The sequence below is a fragment of the Pyricularia pennisetigena genome, chromosome 1, assembly GCF_004337985.1.
Source record: "Pyricularia pennisetigena strain Br36 chromosome 1, whole genome shotgun sequence".
In the NCBI taxonomy this organism is placed as follows: Eukaryota; Fungi; Ascomycota; class Sordariomycetes; order Magnaporthales; family Pyriculariaceae; genus Pyricularia; species Pyricularia pennisetigena.
Window position 1 is genome coordinate 4596163 of NC_043740.1, and position 22504 is coordinate 4618666.

At 53.6% G+C, this 22504-nt stretch overlaps 5 protein-coding genes across 5 annotated transcripts; 1 reads left to right on the forward strand and 4 right to left on the reverse strand.

Annotated features, from left to right (window-relative positions):
• Positions 1-181: 181 nt before the first annotated feature.
• PpBr36_07862 (uncharacterized protein) lies at positions 182-1428 on the forward strand (the record flags this gene model as incomplete). The annotated part of the gene is made up of 2 exons (XM_029894996.1): positions 182-418; positions 556-1428. 2 exons carry the CDS (start codon positions 182-184, stop codon positions 1426-1428), a joined length of 1110 nt encoding a protein of 369 aa, XP_029748905.1.
• Positions 1429-2041: 613 nt separating this feature from the next.
• On the reverse strand, positions 2042-3610 carry PpBr36_07863 (uncharacterized protein; the record flags this gene model as incomplete). Its single annotated transcript, XM_029894997.1, has 2 exons — positions 2042-2297; positions 2424-3610. 2 exons carry the CDS (start codon positions 3608-3610, stop codon positions 2042-2044), a joined length of 1443 nt encoding a protein of 480 aa, XP_029748904.1.
• A 521-nt stretch (positions 3611-4131) lies between these two features.
• PpBr36_07864 (uncharacterized protein) lies at positions 4132-11759 on the reverse strand (the record flags this gene model as incomplete). Its single annotated transcript, XM_029894998.1, has 11 exons — positions 4132-4372; positions 4651-5030; positions 5073-5558; positions 5657-7193; positions 8262-8763; positions 8863-9500; positions 9619-9650; positions 9800-9904; positions 11021-11110; positions 11252-11533; positions 11613-11759. 11 exons carry the CDS (start codon positions 11757-11759, stop codon positions 4132-4134), a joined length of 4440 nt encoding a protein of 1479 aa, XP_029748907.1.
• Positions 11760-13258: 1499 nt separating this feature from the next.
• Positions 13259-14074, reverse strand: PpBr36_07865 (uncharacterized protein; the record flags this gene model as incomplete). The annotated part of the gene is made up of 2 exons (XM_029894999.1): positions 13259-13603; positions 13697-14074. The coding sequence occupies 2 exons, from the start codon at positions 14072-14074 to the stop codon at positions 13259-13261; spliced, it is 723 nt and encodes a 240-aa protein (XP_029748906.1).
• A 1241-nt stretch (positions 14075-15315) lies between these two features.
• Positions 15316-21075, reverse strand: PpBr36_07866 (uncharacterized protein; the record flags this gene model as incomplete). The annotated part of the gene is made up of 5 exons (XM_029895000.1): positions 15316-17140; positions 17268-17650; positions 17716-18580; positions 19192-19781; positions 20426-21075. 5 exons carry the CDS (start codon positions 21073-21075, stop codon positions 17121-17123), a joined length of 2508 nt encoding a protein of 835 aa, XP_029748314.1. The 3' UTR covers positions 15316-17120.
• Positions 21076-22504: the final 1429 nt, after the last annotated feature.

The following is a 22504-nucleotide window of genomic DNA, read 5'->3' on the forward strand; positions in this document are numbered from 1 at the left end:
TTTTTTTTTTTTTTTTCGTTTTGCTACTCACTCCATCATCAACGCCTGCGCTTTTATCACGACAGCTTCCTTGACGACTACCATCTTTTCTGTTCCATCCCCTTTTGAGCACTTGCCACATCTTACTTTATCGGTTCGCCCAACGACGCAGGACTTTATACACACGCATAGATCATCAAAAATGCGCGTCAAGAATTGTATCGCCTGGGTACTGATGCTGAGTCCTGCCTTTGGCAAACCCGTCCCCGCCCCAATGCCTCCAGTAGACCCCTCGGGCGGTAACAATGGAGGAGGAGGCGGCGGCGGCGGCGGGTCGACGGGAACCACCCCCTTCCAGGGTGCGGCGCTGGGTGCTAGTGCTGTCTTAACCTTGGCAACCTTTTGCCTCAACTGGCTGAGAACGGGCAAGACCAACGAGGTAAGTACTCCTCGGGACCCAGTTGACTTGGCCCCACTGCGTAATGTCGCTCCCATAGACGTCTCCCCCCAACCCAAACTTGAGAGATGTTATATTTTTTCCTTTCTTTTCTCTTCTAATTCTCCAAACCTCGATAGCAAGGAAATTGGGAAAAAGGCTTTGAGGCAGATTGTACAAACTTGGAGAAGGCAGTCACCGAAATCGAGACTTACGAGAGCCAGTTGAGCAAGACAAAGACCGGCAAGGACGACATTGACATTGTATCTGATTGGGTCTTTCAAACCAGGAATGAAATCAGGCAGCTCAGAAACAGTGTGACTGGGAACCGAATGCAGAAAGCCGATTCGACCTCTCACCAGACAACAGCGCTGAGAAAGGGATGCGAAAACCTCGAGGCCATCAAGACGAGGGTCAACCAACGGATGGCCGAGGTCGGGGCGCGGCTGGATAAAGCCCGCAGCAAGGCCCAGGGAGGGACCACCAGGAGCGTCGGGACCCAGACCTCGGACGGCAGACGGGGCTCCCTCGGCTCACAGAACCCGGTCATGAGCGGGGCGCTCGGGGGCCTGCAGGGCGGCGGGAGCAGCCCACCGAGCTCTCCGGCAACGTCGTCGCCCGGCCGCGGCAGGGCCAGCGCGTCCGACAAATCGTCGCCGTCCCTGTCCAGGTCGGGATCCCAGAGCGGGCGACAGGGGAGCATCTCGACGGCCAGCACCGACTCCAGGCTGGGCGGCGACCTGGTCCCGACGTCGGCGCGGCCCGAGCTGCCGCTGCGAGGGGGCTCTTCGACCGGCGTCGACCTGACGCAGCAGCAACAGCTGCAGAAGACGTCGACCTCCAGGTCGACGGGCAGCAGCGGCAAGTCCGCAAAGGCCGATGCCGCCGGCAGCCAGAAGAGCGGTGGTGGCAATGGCGGCTCGCCCAAGAAGGGCAAAATCGGGGACCCGTCCAAGAACAGCCGTCGCAGTATCATTGCCAAACGCAGACTTCCTCTTTACTTTGAAGTTTAGGTATTTCGTCCTTGGGAGGGGACGTCGTGGGGCCTGCTGCGCCGCTTTGGCGAATGGAGCTGCATCGAAGAGTGCGATGTGGAGGCGTATGGTCTATTAGCATCGGAATGGGGTTATGGTTTATCAGCATCGCGACGGAGTTACGGTTTATTGTTTTTTTTTTTTTTTTTTTTTTTTCTCTTTTTCTTATATTCTGCCTTTGCCGGATGATGATTATCTGTTCCGCCCGTTTTCGAAGCAGCATATATGTGTCTTTGTGAATAAGCGTATGCAAAACAGGTTTGTCAGCAGCTTACATGTTGCAACGGGCATATCTCAAGATGAATATATTTGTGAAGCATTCGGGTTGACACTGGCCTCATTCCTCCAATGTAGCAATGTGGCCCAAAGTATAACCTCGTCGAATATAGTGACAGGGTGTCCACGAGATCCCCGATGAACCATGCTTTTCGACCACGGAATATGTTGGTCGTCTTTGCTGTATTACATTAATTACATTTTAGACGCTGCTCCATGCAAAAAGACCAACCCACGATATGAACAAAGCAATCCATACCGTGTACATCCTCTTGCAAAGCCCAGCACATCGGGCATTACCGCCGCAAACAAGTCCTTACTCCCCCTTCTTGGTCGGCTTCATGTCGGCAACATACGGCTTCCACCAGCGCTCGACCAGCTCCTCGTCCCGCCAGCCGCTAAAGTCGTAGTTCGTCAGGCCCCACGTGTCCTCAAACCCCTGCCGCCCCTGCCGGCTCCTGTAGCTGCCCGCGATGCTCCACGTCATCCAGCTGACCTTGTGCTTCGTGTTGAAGCCGCGGAGGCACTTTTGCAGCACGTCGTTGGGGAGCGTCGTCACGTTTTGCTCGTAGCTGGTCAAAGAAGGAAGGTCGAGACGTTAGTTGGATTTTCATTGAAACAAGAAGATCCCGGTATAACCGCAGAAAAAGCACAAAAAAACGACCGAAGGGAGGACAAAAAAAAAAAAAAAGACGTACCCAAACTCGGAAAAGATAACGGGCGTCAACCTGACCGCCTCCTCGCAGTCCAACCCGAGCGTCTCGTTGGCACAGGCGGCGGGCGCGTCCATGCCGAGCGCGTTGAAGCCGTTGCGGTACAGATTCGCCTCGACGACGTCGCAGTCGCCCGTGTCCTGGTCCTCGGACATGTGGTACATGTGCAGCTCCCAGACGAGCTTGTCGCTCCAGGGGTGGGCGGCGAGGTCAAAGACCTGCGGCGGCCTCCTGCCGGCGTCCCTGATGGCGGTGCAGCGGTAGCACGGGGCCGAGAGCAGGTTCCTGCCCGCCGTGAGGGCCGACAGGTCCTGGTCGTACTGCATGCCGGACCAGGTGATGAGCAGGTCCGGGTTCGCGGCGTGGATGGCGTCGGCGCCGGCCGTCATGTTGCCGACCAGCGTCTGCCAGTTGTAGTAGAGGTCGGTGCGGTTCCACGACTCGCGGAGCTCGTTGCGCAGCGACAGGCCCAGCACGTTGGGGTGCGCCTTGGCCCAGCCGGCGACGTACGACAGCCCGCGCTTCCACCTCTCGACGTCAAAGTGCACGTCGCCGAACCAGGCGTTGCCGTCCATGTGGCTGCAGCACCACTGGGCCTTGTGGACGTGCACGTCCGGGATGGCGTAGATGCCGCGCTCGGCGGCGGCGTCGAGGATGTCGCCCCAGAGCTCGAAGCGGGTCGTCTGCGTGGTCCAGCCCGGGTTGTGCCTGAGCATCTCGCGCGTGATGCGGGAGCCGTTGGCGTGGCCCAGCGCGGCCAGCGCCACCTGCAGCGGCACGTCCTCGCCGCCGCGCTCGTAGATCTCGTCCACCATCTGCGTCGCGTAGCCGAAGCGGATCACGTTGAAGCCGACGCTGGCGATGCGGTCCAGGATCTCCTCGGCAGACTGGAACTCGAGGCCCTCTGGGATCATGGTCTCGCCCGACATGGGCCAGTTGACGCCCGCGAGGGTGAGGGGCTCGCCGCGGGAGTCGACAATGTCCCTGCCGCGCGTCGAAAAGGGCGCGTACGGCCACCCTGATGACGTGGAAGGGCTGTTGGTTTGTTGGCGGCGGTGAGGGAGGGACGCGGCGCGGGCTTGGGCCATTGGGATTTCAGGCGTCGACATGACTTGTGCCGTCGCGTGGCTGGTGGCGAGAGCCAGCTGGGCGATGATCACTGACAACTTCATCTTGACTGTTGCCGTCGTCGATCACAGCGGGAGACGACTGCACTAAGATTTAGTGCAAGACTCCTTGCACAGATTGTGTGGGTCGCCGTGAAGAGAAAGCAAAGACCTTCGACCACACAACTTCGAGGAAGCTGCAAGCCATGCATCTTTTATGTAGAGTAGGTTGCCTCTCCATGTGCCCAGGCAAGCCAGGCTCCATGCTAGCCAGGGCAAAAGCCCGACCGAGTGCAACATCGCTTGCCGCTAGACATGCTCGATCGTCATGTTTACTTTTACTTTTTTTTTTTTTTTTCTCTTTCTTTCTTTTTTCTTTCCCGCTCCCAACAACCCCGTCATTACGTAGTTGCGTGCGGGGGAATGTGGAGAAATGCTTGCACTAGGGAGCCGCGAAGAACAAAAGGAGCCATACGGTAGTGAGCAGCGCCGAGGCTTTCGCGGGCTGTGTAGCGCCCCGCTGGCGCTGTCTCTCCCGAATGCTCCCCGAGGTCACGTCACCTTGTGCGCCTGTACGCTGTTAAACATCAGCAGTTCAACGAGAGCTTGACCGCCGACTTTGCAGAATACTCGACCCACGGCCCACCAAGCCGGTTCCAAGCAGGACGATTCTCGGCAGCGGGGCCGAAAGCGGGGGGCTGGAGCAGAGGTTGCGGTTGTGATGCTTGGCGTTTGGGGTAGATCGTCACCCCTGATTGGTGCGGATGAGATGGTGTGTGGTGCCAAGCTAGATCCCTCTTTGGGACTTGTGTTGCTCTGAACGACAGCCTGTTGAGTGGAGGGCGCACCGCTACATCTTTCCCTTCTCATGTCTAAACCAACTCTAAATCCATCTCCAGCTCATGGGAAGCCGGCCTAAGGGAAAACAAAACTTCTCGTTGTTGCGTCACTACCTGACCTAAAATCACACGCTGAAAGCAGAATCCATCCATGCCCAGACGCCCAGGTTGAAGAGTACAACCAAAATCACAAGAGAATCTGAATATAACGTTGTACAGTCATCACTGGCAGCACGCCGAGCAGTAGTAACATGAAAAGCAACTCACTTCTGCCTTGGCCTGAGCCTCGTGGTCACGCCCATCAAGGCAGCCCTGCCCAGGCCAAAACTGCCCCATTCACTCGCATTGTTATCCCAGGCACGTGCCTCGGCGCTCCGGTCATCCGGGCCCAACGGCCTCGTCCCACGACTGCTACCCGTCTGTACGACGTAAGCGTAAGTCGGCTTGTCTAAATGCTCGTCTTCGTCCTCTTTCTCATATTTTTTGTGGACATCCATCTGCGGCGTGGCGGTCGCATGCGTCGAACTCCCATTCCTTGTAGGACACCGGCGGCTACTACCCTTTACACCTCTAGACACCGGAACATCCCGACGAGGAGCCCCGCCGGCTGTGCTGTCGCCTCCGGCATCGCCTTGCTGCAGCTCCTCCTAGTTCGTCAACCGCTGCCCGCCCCTGCCGTCCTAGGCGACCGGGACGGGGGTGCTGCTGGCATGGTTCTGTAACTGCAGTGTGATGCCGTTCTCCTCCACCGCACGACCAATGTCGTCGTAGACGGTGTGGCTGAAGGACTCGTGGTCGTCCGGGTCCTCGAGGTGCGCGTCCACCATAGCCTCCAGCGCCCTGAGGGTCGCCCCGATCCGCGTCGTGGATGCGCCGTTTGCGTCGGGCCGCTTCCAGGCGTTATAGTTGCCTGACAGGTCCTCCCATATGCCCTCATCCGATGGTCTCGCCGAGCTGCTGATCACGGCAGCTGGCTTCCGGCCTGTGGTGGTGGCCGTTGCAATGCGTGGACCAGGACCAGACGCGGAGGAGGTAGTCAAAAGGCCCGTGGGGATCCCTACGGCGCTGCCGGTATCGTCGGCAGGGAATATGGGTAGGTTTGGGTGCAGGTTAGTGCAGTGGATGACTAGCTCGACCAGATCGGCGTGTGATAGACTGCTCAGATATGCGCGTTTCTGTATTTGTACTCAGGAGATCAGATCAGTCTCCGTTCGCAGCTTTACCTGTGCCAAAGGCAACCAGAACAGCGAACGGGCAAAAAAAAAAAGCTTACCTGACCGGATGTCCGCTTGATCCAGCTGACCTTGCCGGTACTGGTGCTCTTCGTCCCGACGTTGGAACTACTCGTCGCCGCGGAGGAAGCAGCGGCAGCAGCCTGCTCAGCCGCCGCTGCGGAAATTCCCGCCTTGGTCGCTTTCTTGCCCTCCTTCTTCTCACCGGCCTTGGTCGCGCAGCCAACACAGTGCCACGCCTTGGCCATTTCGTTGATGAAGGAATCGTCAATGTCCGGAGTGTGGCAGTTTTGGTGCCACGCGTAGTTGCACCCGTCACAGAAAACAATCAAGTTCGTCTTGGTATCCGCAACCCTCCCGCAGGCCCTGCAGGGTGTCGCCGCCGTCTTGGACTCTGGTGTCTGGTATGTCCTCCTGGTGCTGGCCGAGCTGACCAGGTCCATCTGCACGGGGTTGTACGTCTCTGGCTTTTGAATCTGCCTCCCAGACTTGGTAGTTGTGAGTGGGGTCGAGGCCGTCGAACTGGCCGGGGCTGCCGTTGGAGCCATGCGCGGGGATTCCGTGTCGGAAATATCTGGAGACGGCGATCCGTCGCGTCCTGCATCGTCCCTAACGCTCCGTTTACGCTTGTTGCCAGAGCTAGCAGGTGTGCCCTTGCCCTTCCCGGAGCCAGGTGGCCTCCCAGGTCCTCGTCCAGAGGGCGGTGGTTTCGGCTTGCCACTTCCTGGTGGTCGTCCAGGTCCCCGTTTCAGGGTTGCTGGCTTGTCACCGCCCGTTGCCGATGCTCCAGGCGTGGGCGTGCTTGGTGCAGACGCAGCCTTCGATGCCTTTGCGGCTGCAGCGGCTTTGGAAACGTGTCGACCTGGGGCATACCCGGCATTGACCTTGACAATTGCGCTCTTGCTCGAGGCGGCCTTTGACTTGCTCGTACTAGAAGTTCGAGCATAGGAAGTGGACGGGAACTGAGCCGCTGGGTTAGTAGCGTCCGGGAGAACGTCGAATCGCGCATTCTCCTCATTCAGACCAGATAGTCTTGGTGCTGGCACCGAAGCAGAGGCGGTCGAAGCGGAGGCGTTCATCACAGCTGTGCTTGGAACGGGCACACCTGCAGCCGCTGCAGTCGAAGCCGGTATCTGCATCGTCGTGGTGCTCATGCTGTCCATCAATCGTCTCCTAGCGTCCGCAAAAGTAGATGGTTGTATCACGCCGGGAGCCATGCTGGCAGCTGTGGAACTTATAGCAGAACTTGTGCCGCTGGTACTCTGACACTTGATCCTGTTGAGAATCATCTGCGTCGCGGCAGAGAACTGTTGTTGGTAGCGCGGCCCGGGAGACGTCGAAGTGTTGGCCGAGGCTGACGACTCTGCAGTTCTGGCTCCAGGTGCGATTAACGAACCTGGTGTCTCGGTTCGTGGGAGTTGTTGTGCTGTAGATGTCATGTTTGGCGTAGGTGATAGTGATGATGATGATGATGATGATGATGATGATGATGATGATGATGATGATAATTGGGCTGTTGGCGCTGCATTCTCCTCCTTCACGTCGGGGGCGACCAATGCTGGTGGCGGAACAGCAGAACTGGCCAAATTGGAAGCAGACGGGGGATGTGCGATGGTTTCTTTGTTTGAAGGGCCTTCGATTGGCATGTCTGTCGGTGGCTCGTGCGAATTTGCCATTTTCGCAGGCGTATGCCGAAAGGCATATACCTGCCTAGGTAGGTAGCTTAGAGGCAACCCGTCACCTAATGAAGGAAGTTCGGTAAAACGATTGCGCAAGGTAGCTGCCTAGGTAGTCGGACAATAAATGAAGATGAACGAGTTTTTTTTTTTTTGTCCGTGTCAGTCTGGGCTTGATAGTCCAGATATCTCAGGTATCCTACAGCGCGAAGCAGGGGCACCCGTAAGTGTTTCGTTCGAAGATCCTGGAAGTGGGTGGTTCGGCCACGGTGCTGAGTCTTGGGAACTAGATGGCGGTCTGCGGAATGAATGTTTCTAGAGCGGAAAAAAGCGCAATTTCTCAAGAAAGAAATCCACCAAGCTTGCGAAAACAGAGATGGGCGATGTCGTGGTTTCAATGGATGGGATAGTATGTCGTCGTGGTCTCCTTCCCTTGCTCTTAGGGGCAAGGTTGCAAATGGGAGGGAAAAAAGAAAGGTCACGTGATTTGCACGTGCACGTGACGGAACGAGACCAGGGTTTGGCCATTGGGCTTATGTGCAGGGGTGCCCCTGGTTGACTGGGCTAACGTCTTAGTGGCAGCAAGGCAAGTACACAAATACCGACAGTAACAGGTGCAGTGCCTGCCAGATTATCACTTGCATGAACCTGCCTGACTGATGGTAGATAATACCATAACAAATTCAAGGATCCAATTTCTTATACCTGACTTGAATACATTAAGGGGTGAGCCCGTTTTTGGTAAGTCCTGCCTCCAGCCTGGTTTGGCCAAGCAGACTGATGCAGCTTAACAGAGGCCAAACTGCATGTTAGTCAGCAAAAAACCCTGTAGATTTTGGAAAATGAATATATAACTTTGGTCTATTTCATATCTTGTAACCAGCCTATTTGGCTATTTGCTGGATTTTGTTTTTATCCAGGTCGCGGTGACTAACAAACAGACTTGACGCCTCATGGTGCCCCAACCTACCTGACCACACCCCTCTCCCTCAATCCCTCAATCTCCTCCGCGCCCATCCCCAACATCTCTCCCAGGACCTGATCCGTATGCTGCCCCAACGTCGGCGGCGCAGTCCTGATGCCGGGCGTGCTCTCGCTGTACTTGACGGGAGTGTTGACCATCTTGACGGTGCCGCAGCTCGGGTGCTCGACCTCGACCACCATGTTCCTGGCGACGGTGTGCTCGTGATTGAGAGCGCCCTGCACGTCATTGACGGCCGCGTAGGGCATGCCGCAGCCGGCCAGCACGTCGAGCCACTCCTGCGTCGTCCGCGAGCGCGTCACCGCCTCGATCTGCTCCTCGAGCTCGTTGCGGTGCTGCACGCGCAGCGCGTTGGTCGTGTAGCGCGCGTTGGTCTTGAGGTCCGGCCGCCCGATGCGGTCGCACAGGATCCCGAACAGGCGGTCGTTGCCGCCACCGAGGAGGACGGCGCTGTCGCGGGTCTGGAAGGCTCTGTAGGGGACGATGGAGGCTGTTTTTGTGTGGATTGTTTAGTGTTTACAACAGGTGATTATGCAAATCATGCAGTCAGGACAAGGAACAAAAAAAAAAAAAAAAAAAAAAAACTCACGATGCGCCGTCCCCCACCGGCCTGTATCCTTCTCCCCGCTTATCAAACAGCTGCTTGCAATGTTGGCGAGCGTCGCGGTCTGGCAGTCGCTCAACGCAACGTCGAGATGCTGACCCCTGCCCGACTTTTGCCTCGCGAGCAGCGCCGCCATGATGCTGTTGCTGGTGTACAGGCCCGTCGTCAGGTCCGTGACGGCGACGCCGACCTTGACTGGCGGTCCGTCCCTCGTGCCCGTGATGTGCATCAGGCCGAACTCGGCCTCGACCATGACGTCGTAGCCGGCCCTGTCGGCGTACGGGCCCGTCTGTCCGTACCCCGTGATGCTGGCGTAGATGAGCGAAGGGTTGATTTTGGCCGCTGTCGCGTAGTCCAGGTTGTACTTTTTCAGCGCGCCGGGGAGGTAGTTCTCGACCAGGATGTCACACTTTGCCATGAGCTTGTGCAGTATCTCCACCCCGACCGGATCCTGGAAGCTCAGCCCTACGGACTTTTTGTTGCGGTTCACGGTTAGGTAGTAGGCCGACTCGCCGGGCGACGTCCCGGCGAGCGGGGAGTCGGGCTTGTAGGCGGCATAGGGAGGACCCCAGGCACGGGTATCATCTCCACGAACCGGATGTTCTATTTTAATCACCTCGGCGCTGGGATGAGTGGCATTTGGGCTGTGTTAGTAAATGCAACAAGTAGACGCATGGTTTATCTGCCGCAAGTCCCAAACTCAGCCCGACATAAAAAGCAACCAATCACATAAACACTTACCCCAAATCACCAAGAATTTGCGTGGAATAAGGCTGTGCAGAATTGTTGCGTGATCAGCACGTGCTCCATGCAGAGTGTATTATATGCAGGGTAGATAGCAGCTGAGCTCAGGTTGAGGTACCAATAGCCAAGCTATTCCCGAGTTGGCTTGTCAGCCAAGAAAGAAACAAAAACGACTTACCCCCGCCAAGACCCGCGTCATGTCCAAGACGCGGTATCCCTCCAACGGCAATGCGCCGGCCGACTTCGGCTTCGCGGCCGCGGACGAGTACGAACGCCATGACCTCTGGGTGACGGTTAGTGCACGTCGTGGCACGTGGCTCACACGAACAGCACAGGATATGGCATTTATCATCTCAACAATCAAAACAACAAACAAGAAACTAAATACCGACAAAAAATTGTTGCACTTGTCATGAGAAAAGGGGATAGGTCGTTTGGGGTTGGGACGGGAAGGCGGAGTTTTTTTTGGGGGGGGGCTTTGGGGGCATTGGAGTCTCCATTGGAGACGGCGCCAACTCCCCGGCAATATGGGGGGAATGGGGAGCACGGACAGGACGACTTTCGGAAAGCCGTCGGGCTGCTTCGTCGATTGCGGGACTCCAAAAAAAATGGGAGACCACGTTAATGCGGGGTTTCCATGGCCGCTAAGCTGCAGCTCTGTGGGGCAAGCTGAAGAGAGAGAGAGACAAAGAGCGATGGCAAAAGTGACAGTCGAAAGCAGTCAATAGATGGGACGGCTGGCACACACTAAATGCCCGTCTGTGCCACAACCACCACCTCGTTCATCGCTAGTTCGATCGTCAGTGCGGTACGATCCCGCTTAACATGTTAGTAGGATTTTGACCGGGGTCCAGGCTTTTAGCGGCTTGGAGATGACGCTGCCTGACATGTCTGTGTTGCAAGCGAAACAACAAAGAAAACAAAAAGGCCAAAGTTCAAATCGCTTTTCATTATCGTAGACATCTATCTGCTTATGGTGTCCCTATCCAGAGAGAAGTCGAGGCCCTGAAGTAGAATAGTTTGTACCTAACAATGCTCCGATCGATCGAGAATAATGCAGCAAATCCAGACCCGATAGGGCCCTGTATGTAATATAGTCGCTAAACTGGCCGACATGTAGCCTCCGTGTATCAGCTAGGAAATGAATTCCCGTCGCAACCAGTACCGTCATGCCAATGCCAAATTATTGTGAGTAGTGATGTCGTCGATGATTACGAGCTTCTTCTCGCAGTTGAGACACCAACCCAGCATGTTTCGAGAACGGCAGTCGATTCCCCATATGTACGACCCCAAGGACCGGGAAACCCCGTTACTCGTCCTCGTTCGCCTAGACCTCCATCGCCTCGGCCTCCATCGCCTGGCGAATCCTCCTCCTCCGATGCAGAGACGCGTACCGTACGTGAGAATCCACCGACTCCGCGACCGCCGCATCCATGTAAATCTCCATGGCCTCTTCCTGCCGCGCCATCTCCAGCTGGACGATCTTGAACTACTCGAGCGTCATGTTCAGCCTCTGCTTGGCGCGGTCCAGCTTGGCCTTCAGGTCGAGAATCTCGCGTTCCATCTCTTCGATCCTGCGCCGCGACTCGCTGCGGATCCGCTCCGGCTCCTCCTATCGCCAGATACGCACCCGCTCGACGCAGCCCATAACGCTCAGGCAAAAGTGCAGACCGGCAACGGCGGCCTGGCACGCGAGCGCGTACATGCGGTACGGGTCGGCAAAGTAGGTCCCGTCCTCCTGCAGGCCGTCGGCCAGGTCGCCCAGCGCCAGGGTCAGGCAGCCGCCGATGCAGAGGCCGAGGACGAGGACCTCGAGGATGGCGACGGCACCCCAGTGCATCCGGGGTACTGTGCGTTGACGGTCTGCGATTGTGGCTGCCTCGGCCGTGTCGAGGATGAGGGCAAACACGGCCTATATATGGGAGATATAAAATTTAGCACGAGTGTATCAGCGGAGGGCGTGGAAAGCCTAACGGAAAAAGTCAACGTACTGCCGTGTATGACCATGTAAATGTCTTGTCGAGCATGATGGTCATGTACAACAGGAATATGATGGTTAATGTTGTGAGGATCGACGCCACGCCCCGGACGGCCAGTAACGCAATGGCGAAGCGGGAAGGTATACGTGGACGCGCCATCTTTTAGGCTTGCTGTGATATGATGTTCCTTCCCCAGGAAAAAAAAAAAGTGTTGGCTGGCCTTTTCCCTCTTTCCCGAGGTTACCGGTGCCTCCGTCCGGATTGTTCCCCAATCCGTCCTCTCTCCGTCCGCGGGCGCGCCACACCCTTCCGTCCCGTTCGTTGGCGCCAATCGAGGAGACCGGGTCGGCGGAGCTAAAGTGTTATCGATGGGCGAATTGACGGTTGATTTTGGCACCGAATTGTTGAGCCTCAAGGTCGATATCGTATTGAAGGAGTCGGAAACCGGAGGAATAAAAACAAAACAATTAAAGGAATTGAATGATCAGAAAATTTACAAGGGGATTCACTGTAGTCGCGTGTGTTGCGAGTCGCGTCGCCAGGACGTCAGCGGTCTCGACCAACAAAAAAAAAACCAAAACCTAGACGACGTTGGGAAAATTTAATGTGCTAAAGCAGGACAAGACAAAGTAAAGTTTGTGTATGGACCAGGTTGTTCTCTCTCCCTATGCTGCGGGTCCCGGCGACGTCCAATGTTCCTTTTCGTCATGCGGTTACGTTGGAGGGGGGGGAGGAAGGAATTTCAGGGCTGTCGCGGGAACTGGAATTCAATCCGTTTGGCTGTCTCAGCTGTTAAAGAAGGCCACCATCCAGTTCCCCCCCTCCCATGCCAGAAGAGAAGGGTGGGGTTTCCGCGAAGACCAGTTGAACGTCACACGCGGAAAATGGTGGAGATGGCACTCAAAAAAGCCAAGTGAAAAGTGGGAACAGGCTGGACAACACACCTGAACTGAAAATAGAAATAATTACGGGCTTTGCCCTGGCGGCGTTCCCAACCAACAGACTGTCAAAGATGCACCGGATAAGCAATTAACATCCGATCCGTTTCTGAATCCGCCGCAAAAAAGTACAAACATTCCCCAGTCTTTTTATGTTCGGCTCTTGATTAGTTTACTTCTTTGAATGCGCAAGTGCTTATTTTTTTTGTTCTATTTCTTCTTCTCTTCTGTATTGAGTAGTCTCTTGCCCTCCCCCCGTTCCGCTTCTCTCTCGGCTGCGAGCTTCTCCGCGATGGCTTGATTCCAACTTGTTTTGTACCAAACCTCAACACAAAAGCCAAGACGCCAGAGCTTGATAAGATAATGTAAGGCAGACAACGGCGTGTTCTGCAAAATGCTCCGGGCCATAATTCGTTCGGGTCATTGACTTGTCTTATGGTAAATTCTGCGAGCGTTTTACACCCGTTATCCATTACACTCTTAGCGAAGCAAGCTAGGCAGCTTGGGCTTTTGCTTGCAGAACGTCACAGGTCCAAGTTGTCCTTCGTCCTATTCCCCAATTCACTTTGTCCTCTGTCCGTGGACGCCAAGCATCCGACTTCCCCTCAAAAAGAAAAAAAGTGCAACAAGGCATCAAGATCTTCATTACAGGGGCATTAGGTATTCGACAGTAATCTCCAGCAAACGCAAACCGACCCAGTTCCTACGAATTTCGCCTATCTATTTCCTTCCCTCCTTCTCGGCTGCGTCCGGGAACTTCCGGAACATGTCTGCCAGCTTGTCCATAGGCGCGGCCATGAGTCCCATTGCCGACTCAAAGTACGGATTCTCGCCGGCCGAGGGGTGGCTCCGTGACGGCACAAACATTTTTGTCCTGTGAAAGCTGCGGGCCATCGTCTCGGACGCCTCGGCGTCGAGTTCAATTGCCTTCTCCAGCGCCGGCATATCGTGCGACTCCTCCTCTTTGATGTGTCGAGACAGCTTGGCCCAGAGCTCCTTCAACTTGGGAACGTACTCGGGGTCGCTGGACCGCATGTTTTGAAATTCCTTGAGCAGGATTTTGACCTGGCAGCAGATTTCTTGTGTCAGATTGGTCTTGTCGGATCAAAATTGAATCTGAACAGGAAAAAAAGAAAGCATTGGGCAGGTTTATCATACCTCGTGATGCTCCTTGCGGTCATGCTCGGCCATCTTCCTACCCTCCTCCCCAAGATGGGTTTCAAAGGCCGGGTACACGAGCAGCTCCTCAGCGACCGAGTGCCTAGCCAGCTCCCAGGTGAATTGGTTGCCAAACTTCTGTTGATGTTCCTGGTCCGACGAGTTGATGACCTCGTTGTAGTACTGCTCCAGCTCTCGGTGGTCCTTTTTGATCGCGTCCGAGATCTTGACAAAGCCAGAGCTTGCGGATACGGATGCGGATGCAAACTGCCTCTGGCCGAGGAAGATGGGTCGACTGGTGTTGAGGAGCAGCGCCTGGGGCCGGGCGACAGCGCGAAGCTGAGCCGAGGCGAGGGCTGCACTCCTTGAAATGATCATTTTTGCTGTTGGTGTAGTCGGCCGTTTTCTATTAAACTATGTGATTCAGTACACTTTGGGTCTGTTTTGTGTTGACTTTTGAGGATCAGGTGAGAAGATGCGTGTGTACAGAAAGCTACACACGAGAGCTTCTTAAGTATGCTGGCGCCAGCTGATGGCTATCGTCATAATACACCCATTCTCTCTCAAAACGATCCCCCAATACCCATATCGATGACGCGACCACTCGGCAACTGCCCGTTTGTTGATGACCATTCCCTTAGCCAGGCCGTCTGAGATTAGGAATTGGACATGTATCATTGGCTGTTAACGAGGTGACACGAGGAAAAGCGATCATCACTGTCGCTTGGGTCAGGGGTTGTTTTAAGGTTGACATGCGAAATCCTTCATTGTTGCGTCATCCTCGCGCCACCATCAATAAGCTTGGGGTCGAAGCCGCCTAGCTACATCGCATCTCTCCCCACGAGCGGAACCAGCCTTGAGATTTTGGGAAATAAATCTGAGGAACCATATTTCCCCACCGCACTGAGGTTGATGGCGACTCTTCTAGACCCCCAAAAGTCGTTATGGAGAACGTATGCTGTTGCAACGAGGGCCCCCTACCTTTCCCGCTGTTCGTCTGTAAATGCACCCAAAATTAATCAACGCCATGCTCTTCTCCATTTTTATTCTCTATTTATCTGAATTGACATCAATTCACAGTAGATTTGTCTATGGGCGTGGCCCCAGCCTTGACACTCAAGCGACGAAACTCCGTACTTCGGCGCCTTGCCAAGACTCTCCAGCAACACCAATGTCTCAATGGCTCACGATCCCATAGTGAACTATACATACACAGAACTCCGCCGAAATTGTCACGAGCAGTCGCAGCTGTCAGGGATGTAACATTTACGCATGCACGTGTACTCAGAATACCCCCGGATAGAAGCCGCCTTGGTCCCAGTCTACCACCCAGAGATTACCAGTGGCTGGTTCGAGCATGAGGTTCCGAGGGCCAAGGTTGGTGCGTGCAAATACAAAGCCCCGTTCCGAGAGGATAATCACGTCAGATACCACAAAGAGAAGGAGTTCCGGGATATATATCCAAGTATTTGGGCTCGTCAGCTTTCAAAACAGGTGCCAGAAAGTGAAATTGGTAAAGACGGATACCGAATCGCATGATAGGGCAACAAAGTATTCTTTCTTCTGGCCACAGCCTTGCATTGTATTTCCCCCCTCATCTGATCTTGTAAATAGGCTATCTAGAATAGACGAGTACTCAGCCTCCACCATCTTTTCTTCTTTATTTGCCTCTGTTCATACCTCTGTTTGCTCCACTTGTACCGCTTTCGTAGCGCCCTGTGCCTCGCGCGTTGTCTCGTCGTGCAGGGTGCGTCTCTCAAATAGCGGACTGCAGTCTTGTTCGCCATGCGTTCCAAATGCTTCTCGACTAAAACTTTGTACCGCGAGTGGAACGGTGTTGCCGTCTTCGTTTTCACGTCTAGACGCTTCTTGAGGCCTAGACGCTTCTTGATGTCCGCCCTTGGGTGTGGCCGACGATGCCAGCGTTGGGAAGCGCGGAAAAGAGTTTTCTGTCGACTGCCCACAAAAAACCAGAAATATCGGGGAGCCATTTCCCCAATAACAAGCTTGACGATTTCAAAAAACCCTCCCCTATGTTTTCGGCGTTCCAAAAGTCGTTTAATACCTTGTATCTCTGACGTATTTAGCCATTCGCCGACCCACATATCAACATCCGCTCCGTTTTGCAAAAGAATTCGAACCAGTTCCTGGCTGTTCCGGTTTTTGGCTACTAAAGTCGCTTGAAGTGCTGTACCATATTTCCCTCCTTTGATGTTAACATCCGCTCCGTTTTGCAAAAGAAGCCGGACAATATCCTCGCATCCACGTTCTGCAGCAGCTTGTAATGCTGTACCATATTCCCCTCCTTTAATGTTAACATCCGCTCCGTTTTGCAAAAAAAGTAGGACCATATCCACGTCTCCACGTTCTGCAGCAGCTTGTAATGCTGTACCAAAATACCCTCCTTTAATGTTAACATCCGCTCCGTTTTGCAAAAGAAGCCGGACAATATCCTCGCATCCACGTTTTGCAGCAGCTTGTAATGCTGTACCATATTCCCCTCCTTTAATGTTAACATCCGCTCCGTTTTGCAAAAGAAGTCGGACAATATCCTCGCATCCACGTTTTGCAGCAGCTTGTAATGCTGTGCAGTATATGCCCCCTTTCCGGTTTATTTGAACACCGTTCGCAATCAGATAACAGACCAATTCCGAGTTGCGTGCCGCCGATGATGCTTGGAGAGTGTTATCGTAGCTCCCCACTCCTGTACAATGAATGTCCCCTCCTGCATTGACAAACTCTTGCATGATCGCAACGATACCACGGGATCTCAATTTCGGACTCATAACCGGGACTCGCATCCCAGCCGCTTCCATTATTGCGGCGTTCAACACGCTGCCGTATCTTGTTTTGTCAGAAAATTGACGGAGGAGATAGCGGAGCACATCTAAGTGATCAGTTTTCACGACGGATTCGAGGACCTTCAGACTTTCTCCTGTCCTTGGGCTAATGATATCCGCCCCTCGATCAATCAACAGCTTCACCATTTGAAGTTTGCCATAGTATGCGGCAGCTTGGAGGGGGTTGCTCCACCGATTGGTGGAAAAGTAGAGATCGGCTCCGCCCCGCAAAAGCAGTTCTACAATACTCTCGTGCCCCTTAGAGGAAGCGAGATATAATGCAGTGAAGTCTGATTTGCCCGAAGCCACGGAAGCTTCCTGTTGTTTGATATCCCACCGCTGAGTGGCTAAAAGGCGCTCCAAAGTCTCGCAAAGTCCGGCTTTACTTGCCCAAGCCAGAGGGTCGTCCAGAAATCTTAAATCCTTCAGCCAAAATATATTTCTGAAATAATCAATAAGAGAGACCAATTCATTGATGAATGCGCGGTCTGCTGAGAACTTTTCAGCTAGATAGGCATGCGCGCCAAGATAGTGTGATGCGTAATAACTAAACGGAAAATCTCCTAAGTCGCGAAATGACCCAACTAATCGTCGGTGACGAATGCTGCTGAAAAGGTATGCTGTACAAATTCGGGTAATATTTACACTAGCTTTCCCTTTAGCGAAGTCGGCTTGTTTTCGAAGACATTCTTTGACTGAGAAATGTGCCAAATGGATGTATTTGAAATAACTTTCGCCAGAGCTTTCCTCTGTGCCAGGGCTCTCTCCCGTACCAAACTCTCTTTTTGAGGTGATGACGACTAAATCCGGGTAATATTTGGCAATGTCGGTAGGTTCGGGCATCCTGCGATTGCGATGAAAGCCCTGATCAATTCCGCCGCCAATCTGAACCGCAACGACGTCCACAGCTTGTTGCAGAGTAATCGGCCACATAGCATAGAGAAGGAATTGTAGCAGCTGTATTGCCTTGTCTTTTTGGCGCTCCGGAATTCTTTGAAGAGTCCTAGAATATGTCTCATCGAGGGACTTGGGCAGGTTGGCCAGAGCGTGTTCGACATCGCTTTGATCTAGACATTTCTCAATCTCCTTGAGCTGCAATGCTGCCCAGCGAAACCTGTTGAGAACATTGTCAGGTTGATGCGAACTTGTAGGTGAATTTCACAAGGAGCCAGTACTTACATGCCATCCGCCCTTTTGCAGAGTTCATCCCGGATCCTTTTGTGAAGAGCTGGCAGCTTCTTCCACTTGCTCAGCGTTGAGTCGGGGTTGTTGATGTGGAAGTCGACAAATATACCTATGTCGACGTTGACAGCGGCCTTCTGAAGTGGCATGCAATTGTCTTTACCAATCAGGTTGGGAATCTGTCTGTTGAAATCGGTCTCTGGACGACTTGTCATGATCAACTTGATGCTAGATAGATCATTGGTTGCCGTAAAGAATCTCCCTAGCCAGTTTACGAGTGGCTGCCTTTCTTCGCTCTCGTCCATTGCGTCAATAACTATGTAGATCTTAAGAGGCCCTCCCATCATTGCACTAAGAGAGCCTGTTAGATTTTCAGCGCTCGGCTTTTCTCCACTAGGAGATAATCTTTTGTACAGCTTTTCCAGCTCTGTGGCAAGGTTGTTCTGTTGTCGTGTACAAAGGTGCCTGTACATTTGAGCGCTAAATGATCGTGCCATGCTATCCACTTTCTGTAGCTTATTGTCGTTGAAGTCGTAGAAGAACCTGAGTATGATGCAGTAATCTTGATCCAGGTGTAGCTGTTCGAGGTGGTCGATGATTTTCGTGACAAGGACAGTCTTTCCGCTGCCTGGCATGCCGTTCAACCACAGATACTTCCGGGATCCTGGTTCCCATCCCTTCCAGTCGCAGAAAGCAGTGCTGTTGAGGAACCATTGGCCAGTTTCTGGTTGTCGACTCTTTCTGGCGTTAGCGGCATTGACCGATGTGGCTGGGGCAGACAGCCATTCTACAACTTCTGTCTGGTGCTGGCTCAGCATCATGGTCTCATTTTGTCGGCGAACTTCTTGAATTGTCGTGTGCACTAGTCGATTGTGAACGAAGTTATCAGATGCAAGCTCGATAAGAAGTAAACCGTATATAGGTTCTAAGAACAACCGGATAGAAAAGGAAACATTTTACTAACTACTCTCAAGCGCTGCCACGAGCCTCCGTTCCCGTTCAACACTTGGTGCAGGTATAACCCGCAAAAGATCTCTCGCATACGCAGCAGCCACCATGGCCGCATAGCCCTGCCACTTCTTGTTGATGTGAGTGTCGCAGTAATCACAGATGCCGCGGATCACTATGCAAGGGAATCGGTCCATGATGCCAGCTGCCTCCATCTCGAAACATAATATGTTCCTCTCCTTTGCGTACTTGTCCCGAAAGTCTGCGTCCTCGATCTTGCTGTTGCCAGAGGCAATAAGTCCGTAATGTACGACGGTAGCATTCTTGTCAGGAGTGCGATCCTTTCTCTTCTTAATCCCCTCTTGGCCGCAAACTGCGCTGCACTCGTCTTCGCTAGCTTCGGAGTCGCTGCTGTCATATTCCGAATCGCTGTTGTGTGCGGAGTTCTTGATTTTTGTTCGAAGCGAGATTGACTGTTTCCATGTTTGAACGTCGACTTGTACAGTACGTCGTCTGTCTGTGGACGAGAGTGCTCCCCTTGAAGCCCAATGTGGCGCTGGAGCATCTCGTCCACTTGTGCGCGCAAGCTGTTGCCATTTATCTTGTGATCGACTTCCAGCTTAGTGACGGCACTGAGCACGCAGTTCGGTGGCGCATTTAAATGGCCTTTCTCCGTGAAGGGCCGTCCCTGCTCACGGTCCCCAAAGTCATACTGGCGAACGCCACCTGAGTTGCCGCTGGGAGAGCTGACCACCACGTCGCCGAGACGGATGTCGTGCTTCCGGCTCGGAGCGCCGCCGGCGATGCCAATCATCATAACGAAGCGTAGGTTTGGGAAACTGCGGATCATATTGCCGATAACGTTCGCCGCCGTTACGAGTCCAATTTTGCCCCTAGGAGGCGCGGCCATAACTATGTTGTGATTGCCGATTGAGCCCAGAATGTACGAGTTGTCGTCGCCATCGGCGTGGGGGACATGATCGTGCTCCTGCTCAAGAAAGAGGCGTGAGGCGACAAGCTCTAGGGGAAGAGCAACCATCCAGCCAACGGTGTATTCATTTGCCATTTTGGTGACGGTCATCAACGTAGAGTCTGCACGATTATCGAGCTTCACGCTGAACGGGAAGATGGCTTTGCGTAAAAATCGGGAAGCTCCTAGTTGCAGCACTGATTTTCTGCTAGACACCAGGGAGCAAATTCTCGTTTGACTAGCTGAGAAGTATGAAAAGGGGAATGGGATCGGCCAATCTCTCATTGACAACCAGAGATGTTAGAGGTGGGGGGAAGGGGGGTTGGGTTGGGTTCGATGGGAGACTGATGGGTGTTATAGGACATAGTAGATATCGTACAAACTGCCAATGAGCTGAGTTTGTCTACTTTGGCGAGCTTTGGGTCCATGACAGAAAGCTTTGGAGTGGTGAACAAAAGCAAAGTTCCATAGTCAAAGGGGGTATCGTGGTCCAATCAGCGGATTATGCGTATCTGTGTTTCTGGCATAGGGTAGCATGCATTATGCACTAAAACACCACTTTTTCTCAATAGAGTTAGGCAGTCTGAGTGCTAGGCAGCCTTACCTCAACCGAGGCAGGCAACACATTGAGACGTTCCCGTAAAAAATAAAACAAACATTGTTCAAAGCAGAGTGAAAAAATGAGGACAAGGGACATCTTGAGAGGGTTGAAATGTGAACTATTGAGGCGGTGCATTGTTGTAGCAAGGGGTGACAATAGCTCCTGAGCCCGGGCATTGAAGCCCTCACCTAGACTTTGAATCTTCGTAATACTCCGGGTAGCACGTCTTGTAGCCCAAGACATACCGCCCCCAATACGCCGCACCCCAAAGCAGCAGACGACTCAGGACCTTGCCAAGCCACTCTGGCGGAATGGGCACCGCGAGCGGGGTATCAGCCGCGTGCAAAAACACCATGAGCTGGAAGAAGCTCGGCGCGGTGCCAGCCGTCTTGCAATCGTCTAGATAGCCGAAAAAGTTCCTAAAGAAGCACTGCTCGCTCTCATATGATTCGGGCGTGAGGTGTATGTCGACAACGAGGTCCTCGACGTCGCTCGCGTTCTCGAAGCGGTGGTAGCGCCCCGCTTTTATGGACGCCTTGGACTGCACTCCGGGCTCGGAAGACAGGGTTGCAAATGGCTCCGATGAGAGGCCACGGTAGAAGTTGCCCCTGCCGGACTGGACGTGGAAGAACTCGTCCTGGTGGATGTGGTAGTGGAATGGGGGTTCTATGATGGACGCGCCGTGGATCTTGGTCGTCGGCGGCATGCGGTGCGTCATGATGTATTCCGAGCCGGGGCCGGCAAAGGTGACAGATGCGCGGCCATCCTCGTAGATGATGGGGTTCTTGGTCGCGTTGTTGGTCCTTGGCGGGTGTACAGGTCGTAGGAAGGCGAACATGACGAGCGGACAGGCGGGAAGAGACTGCTCAATTGCAACACGAAGAATGGCACAGTGTCTGGGCTTGCTGTAAGCTAGCCGCCTGGCCGGGCCAACAGAAGCTGAAAGTGATGGAGCATACCTACATATAGGTGCTGGAGGCGATGTCGTCAGCTGTGGGAGTCGCGCGGTTGACTGTGCCACAGGAGCGCGTAGTGACACAAGTGGGAAGTGGGGTGCTCTAGGATGGATGGCCCTTGCTCTCCAACTGGGATTGCCTTCCTTTTAGCTCTGTGTACTACGATGGCATGGTTCTAGACTCAGCTGCGTTGGGGACCCCTCCAGCTGTCATCCCTGTAGACTACATAGCTTTTCAACAATCAAACGAGATCCCCACGTTGATGGCAGTTAGAGGGTTGGCGGGGTAGCCCAGTAAGCACAATAAGCACTGTCTGAATAATCATCAACAACAACGGCAAAAACAAATGAAGCTCCTCTACTCACAAGTAGGTATTAGGTATTTTACGACGGAAAGCTAGCCAATACCGATTGGCCTAGGTAAAAAAGCTATCGGGCAATTGAGATAATCACCATATCCTCTTCAGTCCGTGGCACTGTAGAATCTCGTATTCGCCATGAGTAAGCCCCGCACAAGCCCTGTGCTGCAGGTCCCAATCGCATTCAGCCCAGGCAGCTTCCCCCAACACAGTTGAATTAAACTCGTTGGTCTTCTTCAGCGGTACGTCTCCCAGAACGGCCAGTCGAAACGATGCGACAGTTTTTCGCGAGGATCTGAGTCTTCATACGGAGCGATGTGCCAATAACTTTGATTTTGTCGGCATGTCTGATGTTATCTTCCTGGGACAGAGATAGCAGGAGAGGGCCTTTCCAACATGGGTGCCGAATTGTTTCTGGCCACACTCGAAGCCCCGACAGCAAACTCCCTTTGGTGCTGAAGATTGCGCTTTATGAAGAGTCCGAGACCATGATCAGTTCAAGTGATGTTGCAGGCTATATTTACCGAAGTCACTGGCATTAGTTACTGACGGGAGCTTTCGTCTTTTGGCGGTGTAGTGCAACAAGTGACATATCAACGCGCACTGAGGTCGGTGCTATGCTGAAAATTGGTCTTCAATATGCAAGCATATTTTCTGCCTAGACTTTGAGCCATGCCGCCCGGTTCACAAAAAATAAAACGTCTTATCTCCCGGCTGACAGCGTCAGCAACGTCTCCCTCTCAAAAAAAGGTACACGCCAGGGTCCCGGATAGCATCATGCTTTGGAGGGTGCATGGTTTTTTATTAGCTGGCGGTCGGTAAAAAGAAACATCTTTTTTCCAATTTGGAGGACAGACAAGCCAGATGGAACTTTTAATGCTTCCTCCTTGGTCACGACGATAACGGAATTGCCTGCGCAGAAAAGAGTCAAAAAAGCACCCAATTCCATCCAC